This window comes from Phyllostomus hastatus, unplaced genomic scaffold, assembly GCF_019186645.2.
Source record: "Phyllostomus hastatus isolate PE091 unplaced genomic scaffold, TTU_PhHast_1.1 phas_scaffold_216, whole genome shotgun sequence".
NCBI lineage: Eukaryota > Metazoa > Chordata > Mammalia > Chiroptera > Phyllostomidae > Phyllostomus > Phyllostomus hastatus.
The window spans coordinates 23,699,809-23,720,446 of NW_025334018.1; the positions used below are offsets into that span (position 1 = coordinate 23,699,809).

At 53.9% G+C, this 20,638-nt stretch overlaps 2 protein-coding genes and 1 non-coding gene across 3 annotated transcripts; all 3 read left to right on the top strand.

Annotated features, from left to right (window-relative positions):
• Positions 1-253: 253 nt before the first annotated feature.
• Positions 254-14,542, top strand: LOC123804530 (butyrophilin subfamily 3 member A3-like). Its single transcript, XM_045816893.1, has 10 exons — positions 254-1,533; positions 5,636-5,768; positions 5,984-6,325; positions 7,413-7,694; positions 8,995-9,237; positions 9,349-9,369; positions 9,450-9,476; positions 10,674-10,700; positions 11,111-11,137; positions 12,925-14,542. The coding sequence occupies exons 1-10, from the start codon at positions 1,525-1,527 to the stop codon at positions 13,662-13,664; spliced, it is 1,851 nt and encodes a 616-aa protein (XP_045672849.1). The 5' UTR covers positions 254-1,524; the 3' UTR covers positions 13,665-14,542.
• On the top strand, positions 3,199-3,284 carry LOC123804898. Its single transcript, XR_006783249.1, has one exon. It is a non-coding gene; the product is annotated as a small nucleolar RNA SNORD71 (small nucleolar RNA).
• A 1,133-nt stretch (positions 14,543-15,675) lies between the features above and the next one.
• On the top strand, positions 15,676-20,227 carry LOC123833498 (butyrophilin subfamily 2 member A2-like). Its single transcript, XM_045861755.1, has 2 exons — positions 15,676-15,762; positions 19,532-20,227. The coding sequence occupies exons 1-2, from the start codon at positions 15,676-15,678 to the stop codon at positions 20,225-20,227; spliced, it is 783 nt and encodes a 260-aa protein (XP_045717711.1).
• Positions 20,228-20,638: the final 411 nt, after the last annotated feature.

Consider the following 20,638-nt stretch of genomic DNA (forward strand, 5'->3'; position numbering starts at 1 on the left):
GCACCACCCCCCCTCCCCACCCTCCACCGTCGCCTGAACCCGGGCAGGGGCTGGAACTGACCCGCCGGGACCGGAGCTCAGGCCTCCAGCCGCGGGAACGGGCACCGCGAGGCTCTGCTGTTTCAGCCGCCCCGAGGGGACCCCCAGACCTGGGGGCCGCGGGGCCGCTGTTCGGCGTGTTCGCGGGCGTGTGGTTCGTAGGGAGACGTCCTCACCGATGGGGGAGGGCGGGCGGGGGATGTCAACCAGATACTTGTCCGTCTGCACCAGAAAAGCTCCGTGCTCCGCCTCCGGCCCAGCTAAGGGGCTCTGACAGCATTAACGTGAAGGGAAACAAGGGCGTTGTTAGGTTTCAGAACGAAGGTGAGTTTTTGAGTGTCCGAGTTCTCTCCCTGGGACAAGCAGAGCAGAGCCCCGCAGGCCTGGGGGCGCCGCGTTCCCGCGGACAGACGGTCCTCCCGGAGCAGCGCCACCTGCAGGGCCTGCGCCGCTGGTGGGGGACATGCACACACTGCGCAGTGAGCGACGTTTACGTGAGAAACTCGAGCTGAACTATGAGACTATACAGTGTATATAAATGTGAGTGTGTGTCCTCAGTTCCAATATAAAATGCATTTCCTACTGCGTATCACAGTTTTAAAAAAACATTTGAAGTTATATTAAAGAAAGACGTAGGTACCTGGGGGGACCCAGCAGCAGAGGGACTGCAGCACGGTTCCCAGGGGCACGGACTGCAGTGAAGCGCGGCGGCCACCAGGGGGCAGAAGAGCCTCAAGATCAGCATCTGAAAAGTTAAGAGGAAGACGGTGTTCGGGGTACCGGGACTTCGGGACAATGATGGGATGAAGGGGGCGTAAGGAGAGGGTGGAGCGATGGAACACGAGTCTTGTGACTTCGGGCACCGGAATGGAGAGAGCCGTGGAGCTGGCCCCATCAACCAGGCCCAGGGAAGACCTGCTGAATCAGCTGAGCTCTGCACTGCAGACCCACGGAGAACAGTCCACAGAGTCTCCTGAAATGTTGAGTGTTTGTTTTGAAGCACAGATGCATTAGTGTATGTGGAGGTCCCAGGCTTCTGTTGGTCCCAAAGTCCCCGAACAGACACATTCACAGCCTCTCCTGTCCGACCTCAGAGAACACAGACCCTGCAGCAGAGAGAAGTGAACACACCTGAAACCCAGGTGCAGCTCAGATGGGGGCAGAGGGTGGATGGACCCTCTCAGCAACGCCCCCATGAACCTTCCCTGGAAAACCTGGAACCTGCCCATCGGTCCCTGACAGCACCGCCCGTGGGAACCTGAACACGGTGCTGCCTGGGAGTGGATCTGAGACCTGAGTGTCACAGGGGCCAGGACAGGTTGGGGGGCCTGCCCTCTCTCTGTCACACCTGCACTGGGCTCTGCTGTCAAAGACGTTAGTCAACGACCACAGTGACGCTGTAACTCCTGCACCTCCTCTGCTCACACACTGCCCTCTGCTGCTCTGTCCTGGTTCGTCTGCTGAACACACTGTGACACAAGTGACATGAAGCAGGTGTGTACAGTGAGATACTGCTCACACACATCCACACCCAGGACTGATTCACGCAGGTGACCACACAGAGAGACCCAGAGGGTGGGAGTCAGGGCTGGAGCTGGTCTGCACTGCCCCATCCAACACGGGGTCAGAGTTCATGCCAAATTTTCTGCCCAGCGAATGATGAGAGACACGGTTGTGAGCCAATCAGAGAAAAACTGTTTTCATAGACGGACTTTGCCCTGTTTCCCTTGCTGAGCACCCTTTCTTCTTCCCCACCCTTTCTTCTGGATAAGAGACTCACCTATAAGAAAGGGCCATCCAGTACCTTTGCTCTGGTATTTTCCACTGGAGAGTGAAGGTTAATTGGGGGAGCTGGTGAGAGCCAGGGCCCCAGGGCCCCTTGGGAGAAAGGCTGAGGCGCTGGGGGAGCCTGCAGGGTGTCCCTCACCCAGAGAAGGAGTGTGGGGCTGTGAGCCTGCAGGTGAGGGCACAGGGGGAGCTCAGAGCAGGGCAGGTAAGGTCTGCACTGGGACACCTGTGGGAGGGAGACAACGGGAACCAGGGAGCTGGACACCTGCCCGTCCCTGGGAACTTCCTGTGGTCAGAGAGGGGCAAGGCCCCTCACCGTCTCTCCTGCTGGTCTCTGGGAACGTGTTCTAGGAGATTCTAGGAGAGAGGCTGACACCAAACCCAGGTTCAGCTGCCTGCTGCTCGAAAGCCAATAGTGGAGAGACAGGGACTGGTGGGAGGAAAGTAGGTCCATTCAAGGGCCTGCAGCTGGACATCAGGGGGTCTCAGCTCAAAGACCATCTGATCAATGGCACATGGGCAGGGGTTTTTGTAAAAAGGAAGAAGGAAGGAAAAAAAACACAACAAAAATATGGAAAGGAGGGTGTTGAGAGTTCTGTGTCGAGGAGACAATGTGCAAACAGCACAGTCTGTTCAGGTTCCTGGTCGAGGTCAGCAAACCTCCCAGAGCCGAATGTCTGAGGGTGCAGTGAGCTCCTTCTGAAGTCAGTGTCTGGGATTCCTCAGCAAACTGGCTGTTTATCTGAGGCACATATAAGTGAGCAGGTCATCATTTACAGAGATAATGTGGAAAGAATGGTGGGGTGGGTTACCAGGTGTGTGTCTTAAAGATTTATTGTACAACCCTGGCCAGTGTGGCTTAGTTGGTTAGAGCATCGTCCCACACACCAAAGGCTGGGGGTTCGATTCCTGGTCAGGGCACAGACCTGGGTGTTGGATTCCATCCCCGGATTTTGTAGCCTAGGAGGGGCAGCCAACTGATGTGTCTCTCTCCCGCCCACTCTCTTTGTCTGTTCATCGTCCTACTCTCTCCTCCACCCTTCCTCTCCCTCTAGAAGTAATGAAGAAAAATGTCCTTGTGTGAGGATATAATAAAGATGTGTGTGTAAAGAAGATTGTTAAAGACATACTTGTAGTATAGAACATTCCGAAGCCTCCACACACACAACGGTTGAGGAATGCAGAACTACACACTGTCTGACCACAGGGGGGTTCCAGTCCGTGTGTCTGTCGGCCGTCTGTACCTCCTCTCTGGAGAAATGTGTGTTCAGGCCCACAGCTCATTTTCTAAATTGGATTGTCTGGTTTTTTGGTGTTTGGTTATCTGAGTTCTTTCTAAATTCTGAACATTAAACACTGTTTAAAAAGTGGGTCGTACTGGAGGATGAAAATAAGTAATGGTCCATTGGCTAAGTGTTTTATCACAATGCTGAAACTCAAATTGCTGACAGAAAAAAAAAGTGGGTCCTATTATTAACTGCTTATTTTATTTATTTATTCAGTTTACATTTCCATTTATTTGTAGAGAGAGGGAAAAGGAGGGAGAAAGAGAGCGAGAGAGACATTGAAGGGCAAGAGAAACATCAATCAGTTTCCTCTCAGGTGCTCCCTGCCAGGGACCCGGCCAGCACCCCAGGCCTGTGCCCTCCCTGGGAATCGAACTGGCGACCTTTGGGTTCTCAGGCTGGCACTCGACACACTGAGCCACACCACTCAGGGCTGAACACTTTTTTCATTGTATTATTGGCAAATATCTTCTTCATTTACTACATGGTGTTTTCATTTTGTTGGTGGTTTCCTGTGCTGGGCAATCACTTGTTACTTTGAGATAGTCTCATTCATTTATTTGTTCACTTTTTGTCCGTGCCTCAGGGGACATACCCAAAATGATATTGCCAGGAGTGATGTAGAGAATTCATTGCCCATGTTTTCATCCAGTTTTATGGTTTCAGATTTTACATTTAAATCTTTCATTTTATTTTGTGTGTTTTTCTTGGACTTGGTCTAGGAAAGGGATGCAGTCACACCCTTTTGCACGTATCCGTCCAGGTCTGACAACAGCATGTTGGAGAGGGTCTCTTCACCTCAGACCGATTGCCCACAGAAGCGGGGACTCGTTGCTGGCTCTCTGGTCTGTCCCATTGACTCTGGTGACTGCTGTCCTGCCAGGTCCTGCTGTCTCTTCAGTGCAGACGTGTGACGTCCTGTCATGTCAGGGAGTGTGACACCACCAACTTCATTCTGTCTCAGGGTTTCTCTGGCTGTTCAGAGTGTTTTGTGTTTCCACGTACATTTTAGGGTTAGTTGTTGTACCTTTGAGAAGTAGGTGGTTGGTATTATAGTAGGGATTGCACTGCATCTGTGTGTTGCTGTAGGCAGTGCGGACATTGGGACAATATGAACCCTTCCCAACACCAGCACACTGTATGTTCCCACTTATTTGTGTTTCCTCAGTTTCTGTCCTCATTGTCCTACAGTTGTCAGTGTACAGGTCCGCCACCTCTTTACTTACATTGAGTCCTAGATACTTTGTCCTTCTGTATGATATTGAAAATGGGATTTGAGGAATGTGTCATTCTGAATATTCAGTATTGCTGTGTAGAAATGCAGTGGGTTTATGCTTTTATATCCTGCAGTGTGACTCCATTCATACTAGTTCTAATAGTTGTTTGGGGTTTTTTTTTTTTGTGGAGTTCTCAGGCTTTTCTCTACTTTTTATTATGCCATCTGCAAATGGTGAGAATTTTACTTTTTCCTCTCTGATTTGTATGATATTTATTTCTCTGTCTTGTCCAATTAGTGTGGCTAGGACTCCCAACCCTGTACTGAATGGAAGTGGTCATCATGGGCATCTGTTTCTTCTTCCTGATCCACAGGAACAGCCTTCAGCTTTCCACCACTGAGATTATGTGGGTTGTTGGTTTAGGAATCATGTTTTTAAGGAAGAGGTTTTCTATGTATTTGTAACAAAATTGGCTGCAGTTTGGGTATTTAAATTGTATCTACACTTTGCTATTACAGATTTTACCATCATGAACACACTTAAATATAAACCTTTGTGATATTGCCTGATTTTTTTCTTTGAGACTAAATCTTTCAAACGAAAAACATTTTAAAGCCATTCTGTGTGTGTATATATTCAAAATGTATTGAGAAATATTTACACTCATATAAATCAAAGTCTATGATTTCCATCAAATAATAAATATTTTATTCTATTATTATTATTACTATTAATAATATTTTGGTCATTTTATACTTGGCTGTGATCAGGAATAAAAAACAATAAATATCTCCAGAAATAAGTGGAAATACATCCCACACTGTGAAAACTTTTAACATTTAAGACATTCAGGTAATTGTAAAAGTACAGGGTGCAAAGGACTGGGCTTCTGCTCTGGGTGGAATGGGAGCCCCTGGAGGGGAGGGGTCAGGAAGAGCTGGCTGCTGTACAGGGCATGGCCTACAGGGGGCAGCAGTGGGATGGGGACACAGAGCAGAGGGCCTGCCTTTCTCAGAGGGAGATGCTGGGAGCTGGCACCTCCCTGTGGCAGGAAGTGTGGGTGAGTGGAGGAACTCTGAGCACGTTCGCACAGGAGAGCCCCGCACTCCCTGATGGAGAGGGTTAGGGTATGTACACTACCGTTCCATGTTTCCTGGGTGATTTCTATGTTGGGATCCAAGGTGAAGAGATTTCCCAGCAGACATTTCTAGGTGAGGCTCTCTGGTCAGCAGGGATCCTGGTTGTGCCCCCTGCCGGCCCTGTAGAGGCAGTGTCTTAATGTGGAAATTCTCCGCCTTCTCCCAGGTCGTCACTGCCACCCAGACCCTCCTGGCATCTCTGTCTGCCCAGCAGGGAACGATGGTGAGGTGCCTGGTCCCCCGTCTGCCTGCCCTCCCTGTCTGCCTCGCCGTGGTCCAGCTGCTCAGCCCCTGCTCAGGTAGGACCTGCTCTGCGTTCGTGCACCTGAAGCCTTTCCCTTGGGGCCCAGTCAGAACCCTGGACTCCCCCCACCCCTGAGAGGCCCGTCCAGACCCACCTGTGTGAGGACTGAGTTCCTGTCTAGGTGTCTCTCCCCTCGCCCTCCCTGCTGGGGCACCCCCTGGTCCTCTGGCCCCAGCTCCCTCTGACAGAGCCCCCCCTTCTGATGACCAGCTCAGTTTGCTGTGGTTGGACCCCCCGAGCCCATCCTGGCCATGGTGGGTGAAGACGCTGAGCTGCCCTGTCACCTGTCCCCGGAGATGAGCGCTGAGACCATGGAGCTGACGTGGGAGCGATCCAGCCCCAGGCAGGGAGTGCACACGTACGCACACGGGCAGGAGGACACGCCGGCAGCAGAGTATCGAGGGAGAACTTCGATTTTAAGAGAGGACATCACTGTGGGGAAGGCTGCTCTCTGGATTCTCGACCTCAGAGCCTCTGACAGTGGAAACTACCTGTGTTATTTCCAAGATGGAGACATCTATGAAAAAGCCCAGGTGGAGCTGAAGGTTGCAGGTGAGACTCATGTATTGACCTCACATCGTTTCCCTGGGCTCAAGGGCACAGTCTCCAAGCCCACTTGAGAGCACTCTCAGCTCCTCATGAGCACCTGACCCCACTGTGCTGAGACCTGAGTGGTCTTGACTTTGTCCTGATCCATCCCAGTGACAGAGTGACCTTGTCTGAGGTGCTGCCCCATGAAAGTGCTCGTGTCCGGGTGTCAGGGCTGCACTTCACCTTCTCAGGACACAGCCCCGCCCTGGGCTTCTGCCTGGTGGGTCCCTGGGAAGCCCGGCAGGGGACGGACTGTGGGGGGTCCTGGCTTTGTCCCTGTGGGGCCTCCTGAGCCCGACACTGTCCCTCCCTGTAGGCCACAGGTCCTTTGAAGAGAGTCCTCCCCACAGGACTCTGTCCTCTCAGGTCTGTAAGGGGCTTCCCCCTGCTCCCCTTGTGTTTAGGGATTCAGTGTCAGTGGTAAAACTGCACAGCTCCTGCCTGGGTCAGTGCTCCTCTGTGGAGAAGTTTTTCCCTCTCCAGAGACATGTGATAGAAACCTCTCATGGTGGAGAGACCCCAAAAGAGGCTGACACCTGCAGCATGAATTACATCAGGAGTTTCTCCAGGGGACACACATGTAACACACAGCTGGGGTAGTGGCAAGACGAGCTGCAGATCCTTCCCCCACACGGCAGGGCAGAGGCTCACACAGGACAGGAGGGATGGATCGGGGCACTGGGGTGTGAACCGCATCACTAAGGGGGAATTTACATGCTTCTCCAGAGTGGAAAGAGGGGCTGTTCCAGGAACCAGCATGTCTGGGACATTTGGGACATGGGGGAGGGGAGGGCCCAGCAGTCTCTAAGGGGATTTAGGGGAAACAATGTCATTTCCAGCCCAGATCCCCCTGGATGCAGCACGAGGGTCCAGCCATGGTCAGGCTGTGGTCACACCGTGGGTCAGTCTCTCCTGCACAGCACACTCTGGGAACAGCTCCTGTGAATCCATGCTGGGCTCATCCAGGGTGGGCGTGCCCCTCCCTGCTGTGGAGACCCCTACCAGTGCAGAGGGCTCCCCAGGATTCAGACTCACTGTCCCTCCCCAGCGCTGGTCTCTGACCCCCACGTTGAAATGAAGGGCTACGAGGCTGGAGGGATCCGTCTGGAGTGCACGTCTGCCGGCTGGTACCCGCAGCCCCAGATCCAGTGGAGAGACGCCAGGGGACACAGCTTGTCTGCTGAGGGGGACACAGAGGCTGCAGACCCCCAGGGCCTTTATGCAGCCTCAGCCTCTGTGATCCTGGAAGGTGGCTCTGGGGAGGGGGTCTCCTGTGTCATCAGAAACCCCCTGCTGGGCCAGGAAAGGTCAGCCAGCCTTTCCATCCCAGGTGAGTGTCCTGCCCACTGCCCTGGGCTCCTGGGTGCCCCCCGGGGGAAGGTGTGGTTGTCTGCTGCTGACCTGGGTCTGTGCAGGGAACAGAAGGGACAGAGCAGGGACCTGCTGCTCCTTCCCCATGAAGCTGTTTGTGTCACAGACACCTTCTGAGCTCTTCCTGCGGCCACACACGGTGCCAGGGGATGGGAACTGGGGACAAATGGTCAAGGTCAGCAAAAACATGAGAAAAGGGGAAAATGTGTACCATGCAAATCTTAGAAAAAGGGCTGATCTCCTTAAAATATAAAACAACCCAGTAGAACAAAGAGCAAAGAACAGGAATTATCAGTTCACAGAAAAGGAAATGACTCAGGAAAAGGTGTCCAGTCTCCCTGACTAGGGAGGTGATTCCCACCTGTGAGACTGGCAACAAAGGAAAAAACGAGGTGGTTGGTATCACATTATGATGGTGGAATTTGAGGGAGATAGTCACTCTACAGTTTTGTGGTTACTGTTTGGTATATTTTTGGTGTCAATAAGCACAACTTCCATTGGGGACATTAGAGCCCCCTCATCCAAACTAGTTGTTCAGTTATGCAAGATCCCACTTGTGGGACATTATCTGACAGATCAGCTCCCACTTCATGTAATGACTCATGTAAAAGGTTATTTCCTGCACCGTTAACTATAGTAACAAAGAGTCAAGTGCCCAGATGGGCTGTGTGTGCAGGGGGCGCTGCCCTGTGAGAGCAGACACGGACCTGCTCCCTGTGCTGAGGCGGGAAGGTCGCCCAGACCCAGGGGAGCAGAGAGAACAACCTGTGGACTCGCTGGTGTGGAGTGCCGTCGGCGGTGTGAACAAAATAAAATAAAAATTATATTAATGTTTTTAAAATTTAACAAACACTGGCATGGCACTCACTAGGTATAAACATTAATTTAATCCTCTTACTGAACAGGACACCAGGAACAGGTGGTTAAGTCATTAGTTCTAGGTCACAGAGCTAGTCAGGTGGAAGACCCAGAATTGGAGCCCAGGTCTCCAGCCCCGAAGTTCACATCCTTAATGCCCAGATTAAACTGAGTCACAAGGAGATAATAAATGGCAGAGGGAGGAGCAGTGGAGAGATTTCCATGTTCTTGTATATGTTCTTTTAATTTCAAAATATTCCCACGTGAGAGGCAGTTGCTTCAAGACAACGGTGTTATGTGCCAGTGAAAGTTCTGGGCACTTTGGGGAGAGAACGATTGTTTTCAGTCCCCAGATACTCTGAGACCCAGGGTGGCCATCAGCTGAGGCTCACCCTTCGCAGGCCCCTTCTTCCGGAACGCGCAGCCCTGGGTGGTGGCCCTGGGCGTGACCCTGCCGGCTCTGCTGGGGCTCCTGGCGGGGGCGGGCTACTTCTTGTGGCGACAGCAGAAGAAGAACCAGGCCCTGTCCCAGGAGAAGGAGAGGGAGCGAGCGGAGAAAGAAGCAGCGCAGGCGGAGAAAGAAGCAGCTCAGGCGGAGAAAGAAGCAGCTCAGGTCAAGGAGCAGCAGGAGCGAGGTGCCAAAGGTGAGGCCCAGCTGTAAGATGGTCGCCACCTCCCGGCCCCACCCCGCACCCACCACACAGGTCCCCTGTTCGATCCCCTTTAAAGGACTCTCTTTTTCGGCTTATTTCCAGAGAAGCTGCAGGATGAACTCAGTAAGTGGCGATCCCCGGCCCACACGTCCTGGGGTCCCTTCATTATCCGAGTCACTGACCCCTCACGTTGTTCCCTGCAGGGTGGACAAACATCCAGTACCTGCCACGTGAGTCACCCGGACCCACAGCTCAGCCTCTGTGTTCGGATATTTCAGCCCCTTCCCTCCCCCCTAACCTCCCAGGGGAAGGAATGAGGACGCTGATGGGGGACCAGGCAGTGGTGTGTCGCAGGGGGAAACCAGCTGAGGTCTCTCTCCACCAGGGGGCGCTCGTGAGGGACAACCTGGCAACCCCAGAGAGTGGGCGGGGCAGGTGACTCAGTGTGGGAGTCCTTCCCTCCCTGATTGGCTCACAAACTCTGTAGCCCACTGACACAAAAGGCAGAAGGAGCGAAAAGTGTCTTAAACACAGGAGTGGCCGTGTCAGTTGTGACAGATTTATTGTTACTGCTGAAAAAATCATGTCAGAAATTGTCTCATTAGGTTGCCCCGTTATTTCTAGAAGGAAATAATGCAGATTGAATTCAGTGAATCCCAGCACACAGGTACACACATGTGTACACAGGGCAGCGTGTGCGCAGTCGCACCCAGGTCCTGGAACGTGGTCATCGTTTATATGACAGGGACTCGGTCCGGGTCACCCAGGGGCTGTCTAACCACAGATGGTAACAAACCCAGAATACTCAAGGTTTTTCCTTTTCACGTAAAGGAAGGCTCCTCGTTGGTACACCAGCACTGCAGAATCACTGTTCTTGCACTTTGGGGTCATTACTGGTAAAATACGTGTGACTGAAGACCAGCGCTGTGACACTGCGACCATCCGTATGTCACAGAGACGCTCCTCAGGGACTAAGGGGGGGTGGGGATCCCCAGGGGGCACAAGCTGGACTCGGGGGGGGGATTCGTGAGGGGACAGGTCGGAGCAGACAGCAGGGGACCTCATCTCGCTGCTCAGACTGATGTGTAATTTAAAACTTTCAATTGTTTTTTTTCTGCAACTTTCATTCACCATTCCCAACCGTGGTTGGCAGGAGGTAACTGAAACTTCAGAATCTAAGCAGGGGTGAGAGGTCACTGCTGCACAGACACGGACAGGACAGCTGTGCGGTGACCCTGGGACAGCCCTGTAGGGCGCCTGGGGGTCCTGAGCTGCAGCTGATGGAAAGAGGAGGGGGAGCCCAGGAGGGAACAGGCAGAGGGGGAGGGGGGGAGGGGGGGCACACAGGGAGATGACAGGGAGCACAAGGGAGAGAAAGGAACCGACTCAGAAAGGACAGTTCAGGTGACCGTCTGTCTCCACTGCAGGTGAGGAACGGTCTCAGGCCTATGCAGGTGAGTGAGCCTGAGGCTCTCTGGTTTCCAGGCTCCTGTGGGGGAAGCAGGTGCAGCCTTTCCTGCTGGGGGAGGGGCCATCCCGTCCTGCTCAGAGGCTCATTCTCTGTGTCTGCACCACCCCCTCCTGTCTGGTCACGCAGAGAGGACCTTCCAGACCCAGTGTCCCCTCACCCTGCTGACACCCACGCCCACACCCGGCACAGCCTGGTCGTGTCCCCACGGCCCCAGCGTGACGGAGGGAAGCCCAGCACTGGGAGAGGGTTCAGCCTGGCCCGCAGAGCTGCAGACGAGGGGAGTGGACGCTGGAGGGGACTGAGGAGAGGAGAGAGAAGAGGTTCCGTGAGGACAGGGGGTTGGGGGGGCACAGAGAGAATGACCTTTCCTTGTCTGTGTCTCCTTCCTTCCAGAGTGGAAGATGGCCCTCTTCCAGCCTGGTGAGTGGGTCCCCTGTGTCCCCAGGACAACCCCCGAGGGCCCCAGCTCCCTTTCCTCTCCAGGTCTTGCCTGAGGGAGGTGACCTGAAGTCGTGGTCTCAAAGGTGTGCCCACCTGCTGTCTAGATCTCAGGGACCAGGGACAGCAGGTGTCCTGGGGCCCACAGGTCTCTGTGGGAGGCAGAGGCAGGAGGGGCGGGGCTGGAGGGAGGGGCTGCAGGGAGAGGGAGGGGTGACCTGACCAGGCTCCTCCCCTCCTGCCCCTGTGTGTCCCCGAGTTCTGCCTTGTCCCACAGTCACTGCTGCTCTGTGAGGGCTGGGACAAGGACCGAGTGAGGAGGTGACTGTGTGTTGTCAGAACACCCGCAGGAGACAGACGGCCTGTTTGTAGGGGGTGTTTGTCTGACGGTAATGACCACGGTGAGGAGAAGGTGTCATAAGACCTAAAACCAGGTGGGGGACTCCTAGAATCAAACAGACAGTGTTATAGGGTGATTCCCTCACAGGGGTGCAGAGTCAGAGAGGACAGAGGACCCCAAAACCTGCACAGATTGTTCCCTGACAACACACCCCTTACAGCACTTTCTCACACTGTGACTCGGGCACTGATGACTGACAGGAACAGGGACAAAGAACGCGGCAGCACCAGCCACACCTCCCGGTGGTCCTGTGACAGGTGACCCTTTATAATACACATGATCCCCAGTGTGGAGTTGACCTCGGTGCCCCTGTCACTCTAGCTGTTGGTGACAAAGGTGCTCATGGCCATGTTTAAGGGACACGGATGACTGTCACCTGGAGGCTTTGGTGTACTGGCTGAGGACAGTGAGGTGGGTCAGAGGTCACAGCAAGAAGACGTGAAGGAAATACATGACAAGAAGAATGGCTTAATTTGTTTACAGCCAGAGACAGAGTGGTGGTAATGGAAACCAACAGGGCGACTGGGGCCCCAGGGCTCCCAGCAGTGGGGGCTGTGACCACCCCTGGGCCGAGGGCAGAGGGACAGGGAGGACTCCCTGGGGCCTGGAGGAGGCAGCTGGGGCTTGGGGGGGGGGGGCTCCTGGGGGAGGAGCTGTGGTGGAGCACCTCCCTGGGGGACGTGGGGGTCAGCGCTGTGTCCCTTCTCCTCCCTCCTTCCTGTGTTTAGCCTGCGCCTCCCCTTGGCCAAACCCCACAGTAACCAGAGCCCAGGGGCCCAGGGGTGCTGTCCATGGAGGACTGAGTCCTGGGCCAGAGGGGGTGGGAGAGATGGGAAAGGACCCCAGAGCTCATGTGGCCCCAGCCTGGCCCCGAGCACAGGAGGGACACGGTGTCTGTTGTCACACCAGGCACTTCCTCTGTGCCCAGCCTGGGGCTCAGCATACCACCCATTTGTCCTATTCCTACCCAGAGATCAGAGTTTTACCCCCACTTCTCAGATATGATAATGAACTCAGATATTCCTTAGCTGGTGTCTGAGGACAGAGAGACTGTGCAGGAAAAAATATCACCCAGCTCAGGGGGCAGGGCCAGGGCTGACATTTAATACACATGACTGTACAGCACAGGTGGGCATGTACATTTTGGGGCAGAAACAAGAATATGGTAGATCTGAACCCTCCTCACCCTCCTCTTCCTCACCAGTCCAAAGACCCCTGCAGTGTCCCTGGCACGGCTGAGGGTCATGTCCAGGGTGGGCTGGGGACCCCTGAGTGTGGGCTTGGCCTCCGGCCCAGACCCAGGTCTTGAAGGCTGAGGCTCTGATGTCCAGGCACCACAGCTGACCCCATGCCCTCTGACCCCCTGCAGCGGATGTGTTTCTGGATCCAGACACGGCGCACCCCACCCTCCTGGTTTCTGCGGACAAGAGGAGCCTGCAGTGGGCAGACACATGGCAGAACCTGCCAGAAAGCCCCGAGAGATTTCAGGGGAATGAGTGTGTGCTGGGCTGTGAGAGCTTCACGTCAGGGAGACACTTCTGGGAGTTGGACATTCGGGACAGAAACAATTGGAATGTTGGGGTGTGCAGGGAGAATGTGAGGAAAAACAAGAATGTTAAAATGGCCCCCAGGTATGGATTCTGGACAGTGGAGCTGAATCCTGAGAAGGGTTACTGGGCTCTCACGGAACCCCGGACCCCACTGACCAATGCAAGCCCCCCTGGGAGGGTGGGGGTGTTTCTGGACTATGAGCTGGGGGAGGTCTCGTTCTACAATGCCCTCGATGGGTCTCACATCTTCACCTTCCCACACACCCGCTTCTCTGGGCCTCTGAGGCCTGTTTTCTGGATTATGATGTTCGAGCCCACTCCCTTGACCATTTGCCCAGCACAGAAATTGGTGGGAATGTCCCCTGTGTCTAACCCAGGGCCTGACCCTTCCCTGGAGACCCCAGTGTCCCCGGGCTCAGCTGGTGGGAATGGGGACCCTCAGGCTGAAGAAACGTCTCTGCTTCTCGCTGCCCAGCCTGGAGCTGAGGGCCTCCTGAACAGCAAACGTCTCAGCAAGAAAACACTCACTGAAACCACGCTGAGTGATGGACTTCAGTGACACTCAGTTTTTCCACACGAGAGATGAGGAGACCACGGTGCAAACAGTGGGTTAGCTTTCCAAAGGTGAGTCAGGGGCTTCAAACAACCAGAGCTGACATCTATACGTGACTTCACAAGTACCTGGTGCTGTGCTACCTGCTTCAGGTGAATCTCACTCATCCTCACAACCACCCTGTGAAACAGCCTCATTTAGAAAGTGTGGAAACTGAGGCAGGGCCAAGTTCACTCACATCTATAATTCACACGGAATCTAGTGCTGCTGGGAGATGTTCATCCCCTGCCCCTCCCCCTCCCTCTCATCTGTCCCTTTGCAGCTGAGTGTCCTGTTGGGCAGGGTCATGGGCAGCCCTGAGGGTCCCTCCCAGGGCACTAAGGGTAAAGGTCACTGCAGGTGACTGTGAAGGCCACACCCCACTTGGATCCTCCAAGGTCAACTGTCAGAGCCGTGGTCCACCCTTCACTGATGGGCTCTACAGGACGCCGTGGTCCAGGGGGTGAACTCACAGTGACCCCATCACACAGGCTGAGAAGGGACCAGCAGCCACTCTCTGAACCAGCCTGTGACCTGTGGGCACAGAGCAGACCCCCCCCTCCCACCTCCCACCTGGAGGTCCTCTGTGAGCAGGACGGTGGGGGGAGGGGGCAGACGGACGTCAGTGGAAGTTTCATCACATGGTGGGACCCACGTCCAGGACAGGGACGCCCACCACTGACCACCCACTGAGGTTCCCGAGGTTCCTGTCACCTCTGGGTCCTGGGGAAAGGCTGCTCTTCCTCCTCATCATCTTCGTCACTGTGACTGTTCACCGTGTGTCCCCTCCCCCTGCATGTGGGTGTCAGGTCACATGTGTTAAATAAATGTGTCAATAATTGTCACCCTTTGACAGAGCTCTTTCTAGATCTAACCCCATGGATGACTCACCAGGGTCATAGTTTACCTCCTGGGCACATTTTTCCCAGTCCTTATTGGGTTAACTTTCTATTTTGCTGTAATAGTATAAACTTCATGACCTAATGCAATACAAATCTATTATCTAACAATTTTCTGGGTCAGAATCCAGCACGGCTCCTGCCAGTCTGTATTTAAGGTGTCTACCGGCTGCTATTTTTTGTTTGTTTGTTTGCTTTTGTTTTGGGGTGACCCAGGGACCAGTCTGAGTTACTGACTCTGGCTGCTGGCAGAGCTGAGTTCCCTGCAGTGACGGGACCCAGGTGGCCCTCCTTGCTGCAGTCAGAAGAGCTGAGACCCTCCAGGCTGGGGACATCTGGGGTCGTTCTCACAGGGACAGATGTGAGGGAACAAGTCAGGTGAAGGGAACGACATGGGGACAGAGTCCCAGGAGTGGAGTCACTGCTGGGGGGGCCCTTACTCGTGCGCTACCTGCAGCGTCCAGTGGACACAGTGCTGAGGACGAACAACCTTTGTGAGCAGGGGAGGGTGGCCCTGCTCCTTCATGGTGTCACAGCCCATGACAGCGCCATCCACCGCTGTCATTTCCAACCAGCCACATCCTGAGATGAGGCCACTATGTGCCTGATGGTGGCAGGTCCACTGTTTCTCTTTGGTGACTTTTTCACTGTGTGACCCTTGGGGATAGTTTCTCTCTGCACTTCAGGCCCCCCACAGACCAGCAGATGTTTGTCTAGGACCCCTCTACCCTGGCAGGGGGCTTCCTCCTGCCCAAGGGTCCAGTGAGGGGGTGTGTCCTGCTGAGCTGTGGGCATGGAGTCTTGAGAAGCACAGTGAGCTCAGTGGGGCCATGAGCAGGGGAGACGGTGGATCCCCATGTAGTATGCTTCTGCTGCTGCTCAGAGATCTCTAAGGGTCCTTGCCAGGAACATGCTTTGGAATTAAACATTTTAGATATTTTTGTTTGTTCTCAGGTATAGGGTCCACGCCCCTCATTGAAATGAAGGACCATAAGGATGGGGGTGTCTGGTCAGAGTGCTTCTCCACAGGGTGGTATCCAGAGCCCTATGCACTGTGGGGGGATTTTTATGGTTAGCTCATGCCCACCCTGGAGGAGGCTCACAGGGCATGGGACACAGACGGCCTCTACAGGGTCACCATGGCCGTGACCATCAAGGACAGCTCTGTGAGGACAAGCCCTGATCTGTCAGTAACACCCTGCTGGGCCAGGAGAGGGGCTCTGGGGTCTTCCTTCCAGGTCAGCTCCCTGCCCTCTGGGGGCCCGGCCCGTGGACACAGGACCCTCAGCAGACAGTTGGAAGCCTGCGTGGGGCTGGGGGAGGGGCGGGGCTGGGAGGGTCCTGGGCCCTGAGGAGCTCAGGCTGCAGCTGAGCTCAGGCCTCTCCCCTCCTCACAGGGGGCATCACAGAGTCTCCCATCCCAGGAGGAGGAGCCTCATCTCTGAGGATAAATCTGCTCGTTTTTCCTGTTGTGGTTCTGATGCTGCAGCTACGTTTGTGTGTTCAGAACAATCACACACCATGGATATAGTGTGTGGGGGGGCCTGTCTACACCTGGTGGTGCTGATGCTGAAGCCTCCCCTCCTGCCCGTGGGGTTTTCCAAGCACAGAGCTGGGACAGTCTGTATCTACAGACACTCATAAAGTCATTCAATGAACACTTAGCAAGGATCACATATGTTCAAGGCTCAGTTCTAGAAACAGGAGATAAATCAGGGAACAAAATGCATGAACACCCCTTCCCTTATGGGGCTCACGTTGTAGAGAAACAGAAAGTAATCTATAAAACACTTAACTAAAGCCAGTAGTAGCATAATTAATTAAAGTATTATGTCAGATGATGATGAGTGCTTAGAAAAATTAATCCGGGGAGAGTGTGTGGAGGGCTAGAGGCAGGGGAGCTGTGATGTAACCTGAAAGGTGAGGGAAGGCTTTATTGAAAAGGTGACAACAGAGTTTGAACTTCCGGTCAAGATAGAGGTGTAGGTAGACATACTGTGACTCCTCGCACAAGCAAAAGAAGGAGAACAACAATTTAAAGACAAAAAACAGCCAGAACTGACAGAAAATTGAACTGTATGGAAGTCCAACAGCCAAGGTGTTAAAGAAGAAACATCCATCCAGACCGGTAGGAGGGGTGGAGATGGGCAGCTGGGTGGAGAGGACTCTCAGTAAAGCGGTGGTAGAAGACCGGGCAGGCAAGGCGGCCACCAGTGGAGTGGGTGGTCCCACATTCACATGCAGATAAACTGGGAGGAACACCTGGGGAACGGGACAGACTGCACAACCCAGGGCCCCAGTGCGGGGAAATAAAGCCTCAAACCTCTGATTGAAAACACCTGGGGGGTTGAGACGGCAGTGGGAGACTACAAGCCTCACAGAACAGTTCATGGAGAGACCCACAGGGTCCTAGAACATACACAAACCCACCCACCTGGGAATCAGCACCAGAAGGGCTGGCCCACTTTGCTTGTAGGTAGCAAGAGAAGTGACTGAAATCCGGCAGTGAACAGAGCTAGCATGACTGTTCCCTCTCGGACCCTCCCCCCCACACAGCATCACAACGCAGCCACGTGGGTTGCCTGGCCCTGGCAACAGCTAAGTCTCCAGCCCTTATAGGAAGCAGGCACCCAGACAAACAACAACAACAACAACAAAATAGCACAAATGAAAGAACAGATCAAAGCACCAGAACAAGTACAACTAAGTGACAAAGAGATAGCCAACCTATCAGATACACAGTTCAGAACACTGATAATGCTCACAGGATGCTCACAGGATTTGTTGAATTTGGTCATAAATTAGATGAAAAAATGAAGGCAATGCTAAGTGAAATAAACGAAAAGGTACAAGGAACCAGCAGTCATGGGAAGGAAACTGGGACTCTAATCAATGGCGTGGACCAGAAGGAAGAAAGAAACATTCAACCAGAAAAGAATGAAGAAACAGGAATCCAAAAAAATAAGGAGAGGCTTGGGAACCTCCAGGACATCTTTAAACGTTCCAAATCTGAATTATAGGGGTGCCAGAAGGAGAAGAGGAAGAGCAACAAATTGAAAATTTATTTGAACAAATAATAAAGGAGAACTTCCCCAATCTGGCAAAGGAAATAGATTTCCAGGAAGTCCGGGAAACTCAGAGAGCCCCAAAGAAGGTGGACCCAAGAGGGAATATACCAAGGCACATCATAATTACATTAGCCAAGATGAAAGAGAAGGAGGGAATCTTAAAAGCAGCAAGAGGAAAGAAGACAGTTATCTACAAAGGAGTTCCCATGAGACTGTCAGCTGACTTCTCAAAAGAGACCTTGCAGGCAAGAAGGAGCTGGAAAGAAGTATTCCAAGTCATGAGAGGCAAGGACCTAAATCCAAGGTTACTCTATCCAGCAAAGTTTTCATTTAAAATGGAAAGGCAGACACAGTGCTTCTCACATAAGGTCAAGTTAAAGGAGTTCATCATCACCAAGCCCTTATTATATGAAACATTAAAGGGGTTTTTCTGAGAAAAAAGAAGATTAAAAATATGAACAGTAAAATGACAGCAAACTCACAATTATTAACAACCACACTTAAAACAAAAGCAAACTAAGCAAACAACTAGAACAGGGACAGAATCACAGAAATGGAGACCACATGGAGGGTTATCAGTGGGAAGGGGGAGGGGGGACGCACAGAGAAAAAGTAGCATAAATGGTAGGTAGAAAATAGACAGGGGCAGGTTAAGAATAGTATAGGAAATGTAGAAGTCAGAGAACTTATATGTATGACCCATGGACATGAACTAAAGAAGGAGAATGAGGGTAGGGGGGTGCAGTGTGGAGGGAAATAAAGGGGGGAATGGGACAACTGTAATAGCATAATAAATAAAATATATTTTTAGAAAAAGGTGACAACAGGGCACGTGAGGGGTGAGCACCAGGGAGCAGGAGGGGCAGGGCCCCGGGGCCTGAGGCAGCAGCACGTCTGGCAGTTTCCAGGAACCCCAGAGGCAGGTGTGGGTGGAGGGACTGAGTGCAGGGAGGATGGGAGGAAGGAGGTGGGGACCTGGAAGGAGCCCAGACCAGACGGGGCGAAGCAGGTCCCAGGGAGCCTGTGGTGGAGTCTCGGTGAGACAGGAGCCAGGGCAGGGACTGGAGCAGACCAGCAAGGTGACCTGGAGGAGGGAGCTGTGTGAGGACAGACTGCACGGATGTCGGCAGAAGATGGGGGAGGGGGTTGCAGTGACCAGGCCACAGTGAGGGCAGCTCAGCAGGGCTGGTGACAGTTTTTGGTTTTCATTCATCTGGTCCTTCCAACGGAAACTGCCGGTGCTTCTGCTCTTCTGTCTCCCCAGCCCTGTCAAGTGACAAAAATGGCAGTATTTCTTAATGAGTTTGACATCCTTTGTTCAGAAGAAAACTGCCCATGAATTGGGGAGCTGTAGGGCCTCACCCACAGGGGACCCTCTCCCTGACAGGTTTGGGGCAAGAACAAGGGGTACAGAGGAGGGAGCAGACGTCACTAACTAGGGGGTTGGGGTCTCCTTGTGAGACAGCAGGTCCCGTGTTCTGGGGGCAGGTGAGTGGCCCGAAGTACTTCACGGGGAGGTGGAGGGGACAGGGTCTCTCCTGTATGAAGCCAATTTGGGAAGTCTGCAACCAAACGGAGTCCCAGAGACCATCTGTTTGAAATAGAAAAGGGGGCACATCTCAGGATGTGGAGAGAAAGTGGGAGACATTAACTTCAGCCCATTTGCTAAACTCTCTGCTCACTCAGTGCCCAGGTGTGCTCTCCCTGAGGCCCCGCCCCTCACTCAGCAGGTGGACATGCAGCCTCAGGGGCTCTCCTCTCTGAGCTGCCTGGGGTCTGGGATCACCGGGCCTTCATGGAGGTCCCAACCCGTGGGTTTGATCCCCCAGCTTCCGGGGCCCCCTGAGCACCCAGGCCTCACCCCCAGACTTCACGTGCAGCTGACCTGCTCCTGGACCCAGACACCGCCCACCCCGAGCTGCTCCTGTCCCAGGACCAGAGGAGGGTGTGGCGGGGCCCCTCCAGGCAGAGCCTGCCCAACAACCCCAAGAGATTCAACTGCCGGCCAAGCGTCTTGGGTGTGCAGAATTTCTCCTCAGGGAGACACTACTGGGAGGTGGAGGTAGGAAATGTGATGGTGTGGGCCGTGGGGGTCTGTGCAGACCGTGTGCACAGGAAGGGGGAGGCCCTGCTGGTCCCTCAGAATGGCTTCTGGCCCCTGGAGCTGTTTGGACACCAGTGCCGGGTCCTGTCCTCTCCGGAGAAGATCATTCCCCTGAAGGAGCGCCTTCGCCGGGGGGCCGTCTTCCTGGACTACGAATGTGGAGACGTCTCCTTCTACAACATGAGGGATCGGTCCCACATCTACACGTGTCCTCGCTCCCACTTCTCCAGGCCCCTGAGTTCCTTCCTCAGGCTGGGCTCTGATGACAGCCCACTCTTCCTCTGCCCAGCATTCACAGGAGCCCAGGGGGTCACTGTGCCTGAGGGTAGCCTGGTTCTCCATGGAGCAGGGACCCACCGCAGTCACCAGAACCAGCGCCCTGGTCTCAGAGCCCAGGAGAGAAGCCCTGGCCATCTCTGCTCACACAGCACAGCACCCAGGACTGATTCACGCAGGTGACCACAGAGAGATGCAGAGGGTGGGAGTCAGGGCTGGAGCTGGTCTGCACTGCTCCATCCAACACGGGGTCAGAGTTCATGCCAACCTTGCCCACTGGTTTCTGCCCAGCAACTGATGAGACACAAGGCTCTGAGCCAATCAGAAAACAAGTGTTTTCAAAGAGGGACTTTACCCTGTTTCCCTTGCTGAGCACCCTTTCTTTAACCCACCCTTCTTTACACTTCGGAGACTCACCTATAATAATTAACCATCAAGTACCTTTGCTCTGTGATTTCCATCTGGGAGTGTCAAGAGTAATTGGGGGCAGTTGGTGAAAGCCAGGGCCCCGGGCCCCTTTAGGAGAGAGGCTGAGGAGCTGGGGGAGCCTGCAGGGTGTCCCTCACCCAGAGAAGGAGTGTGGGGCTGTGAGCC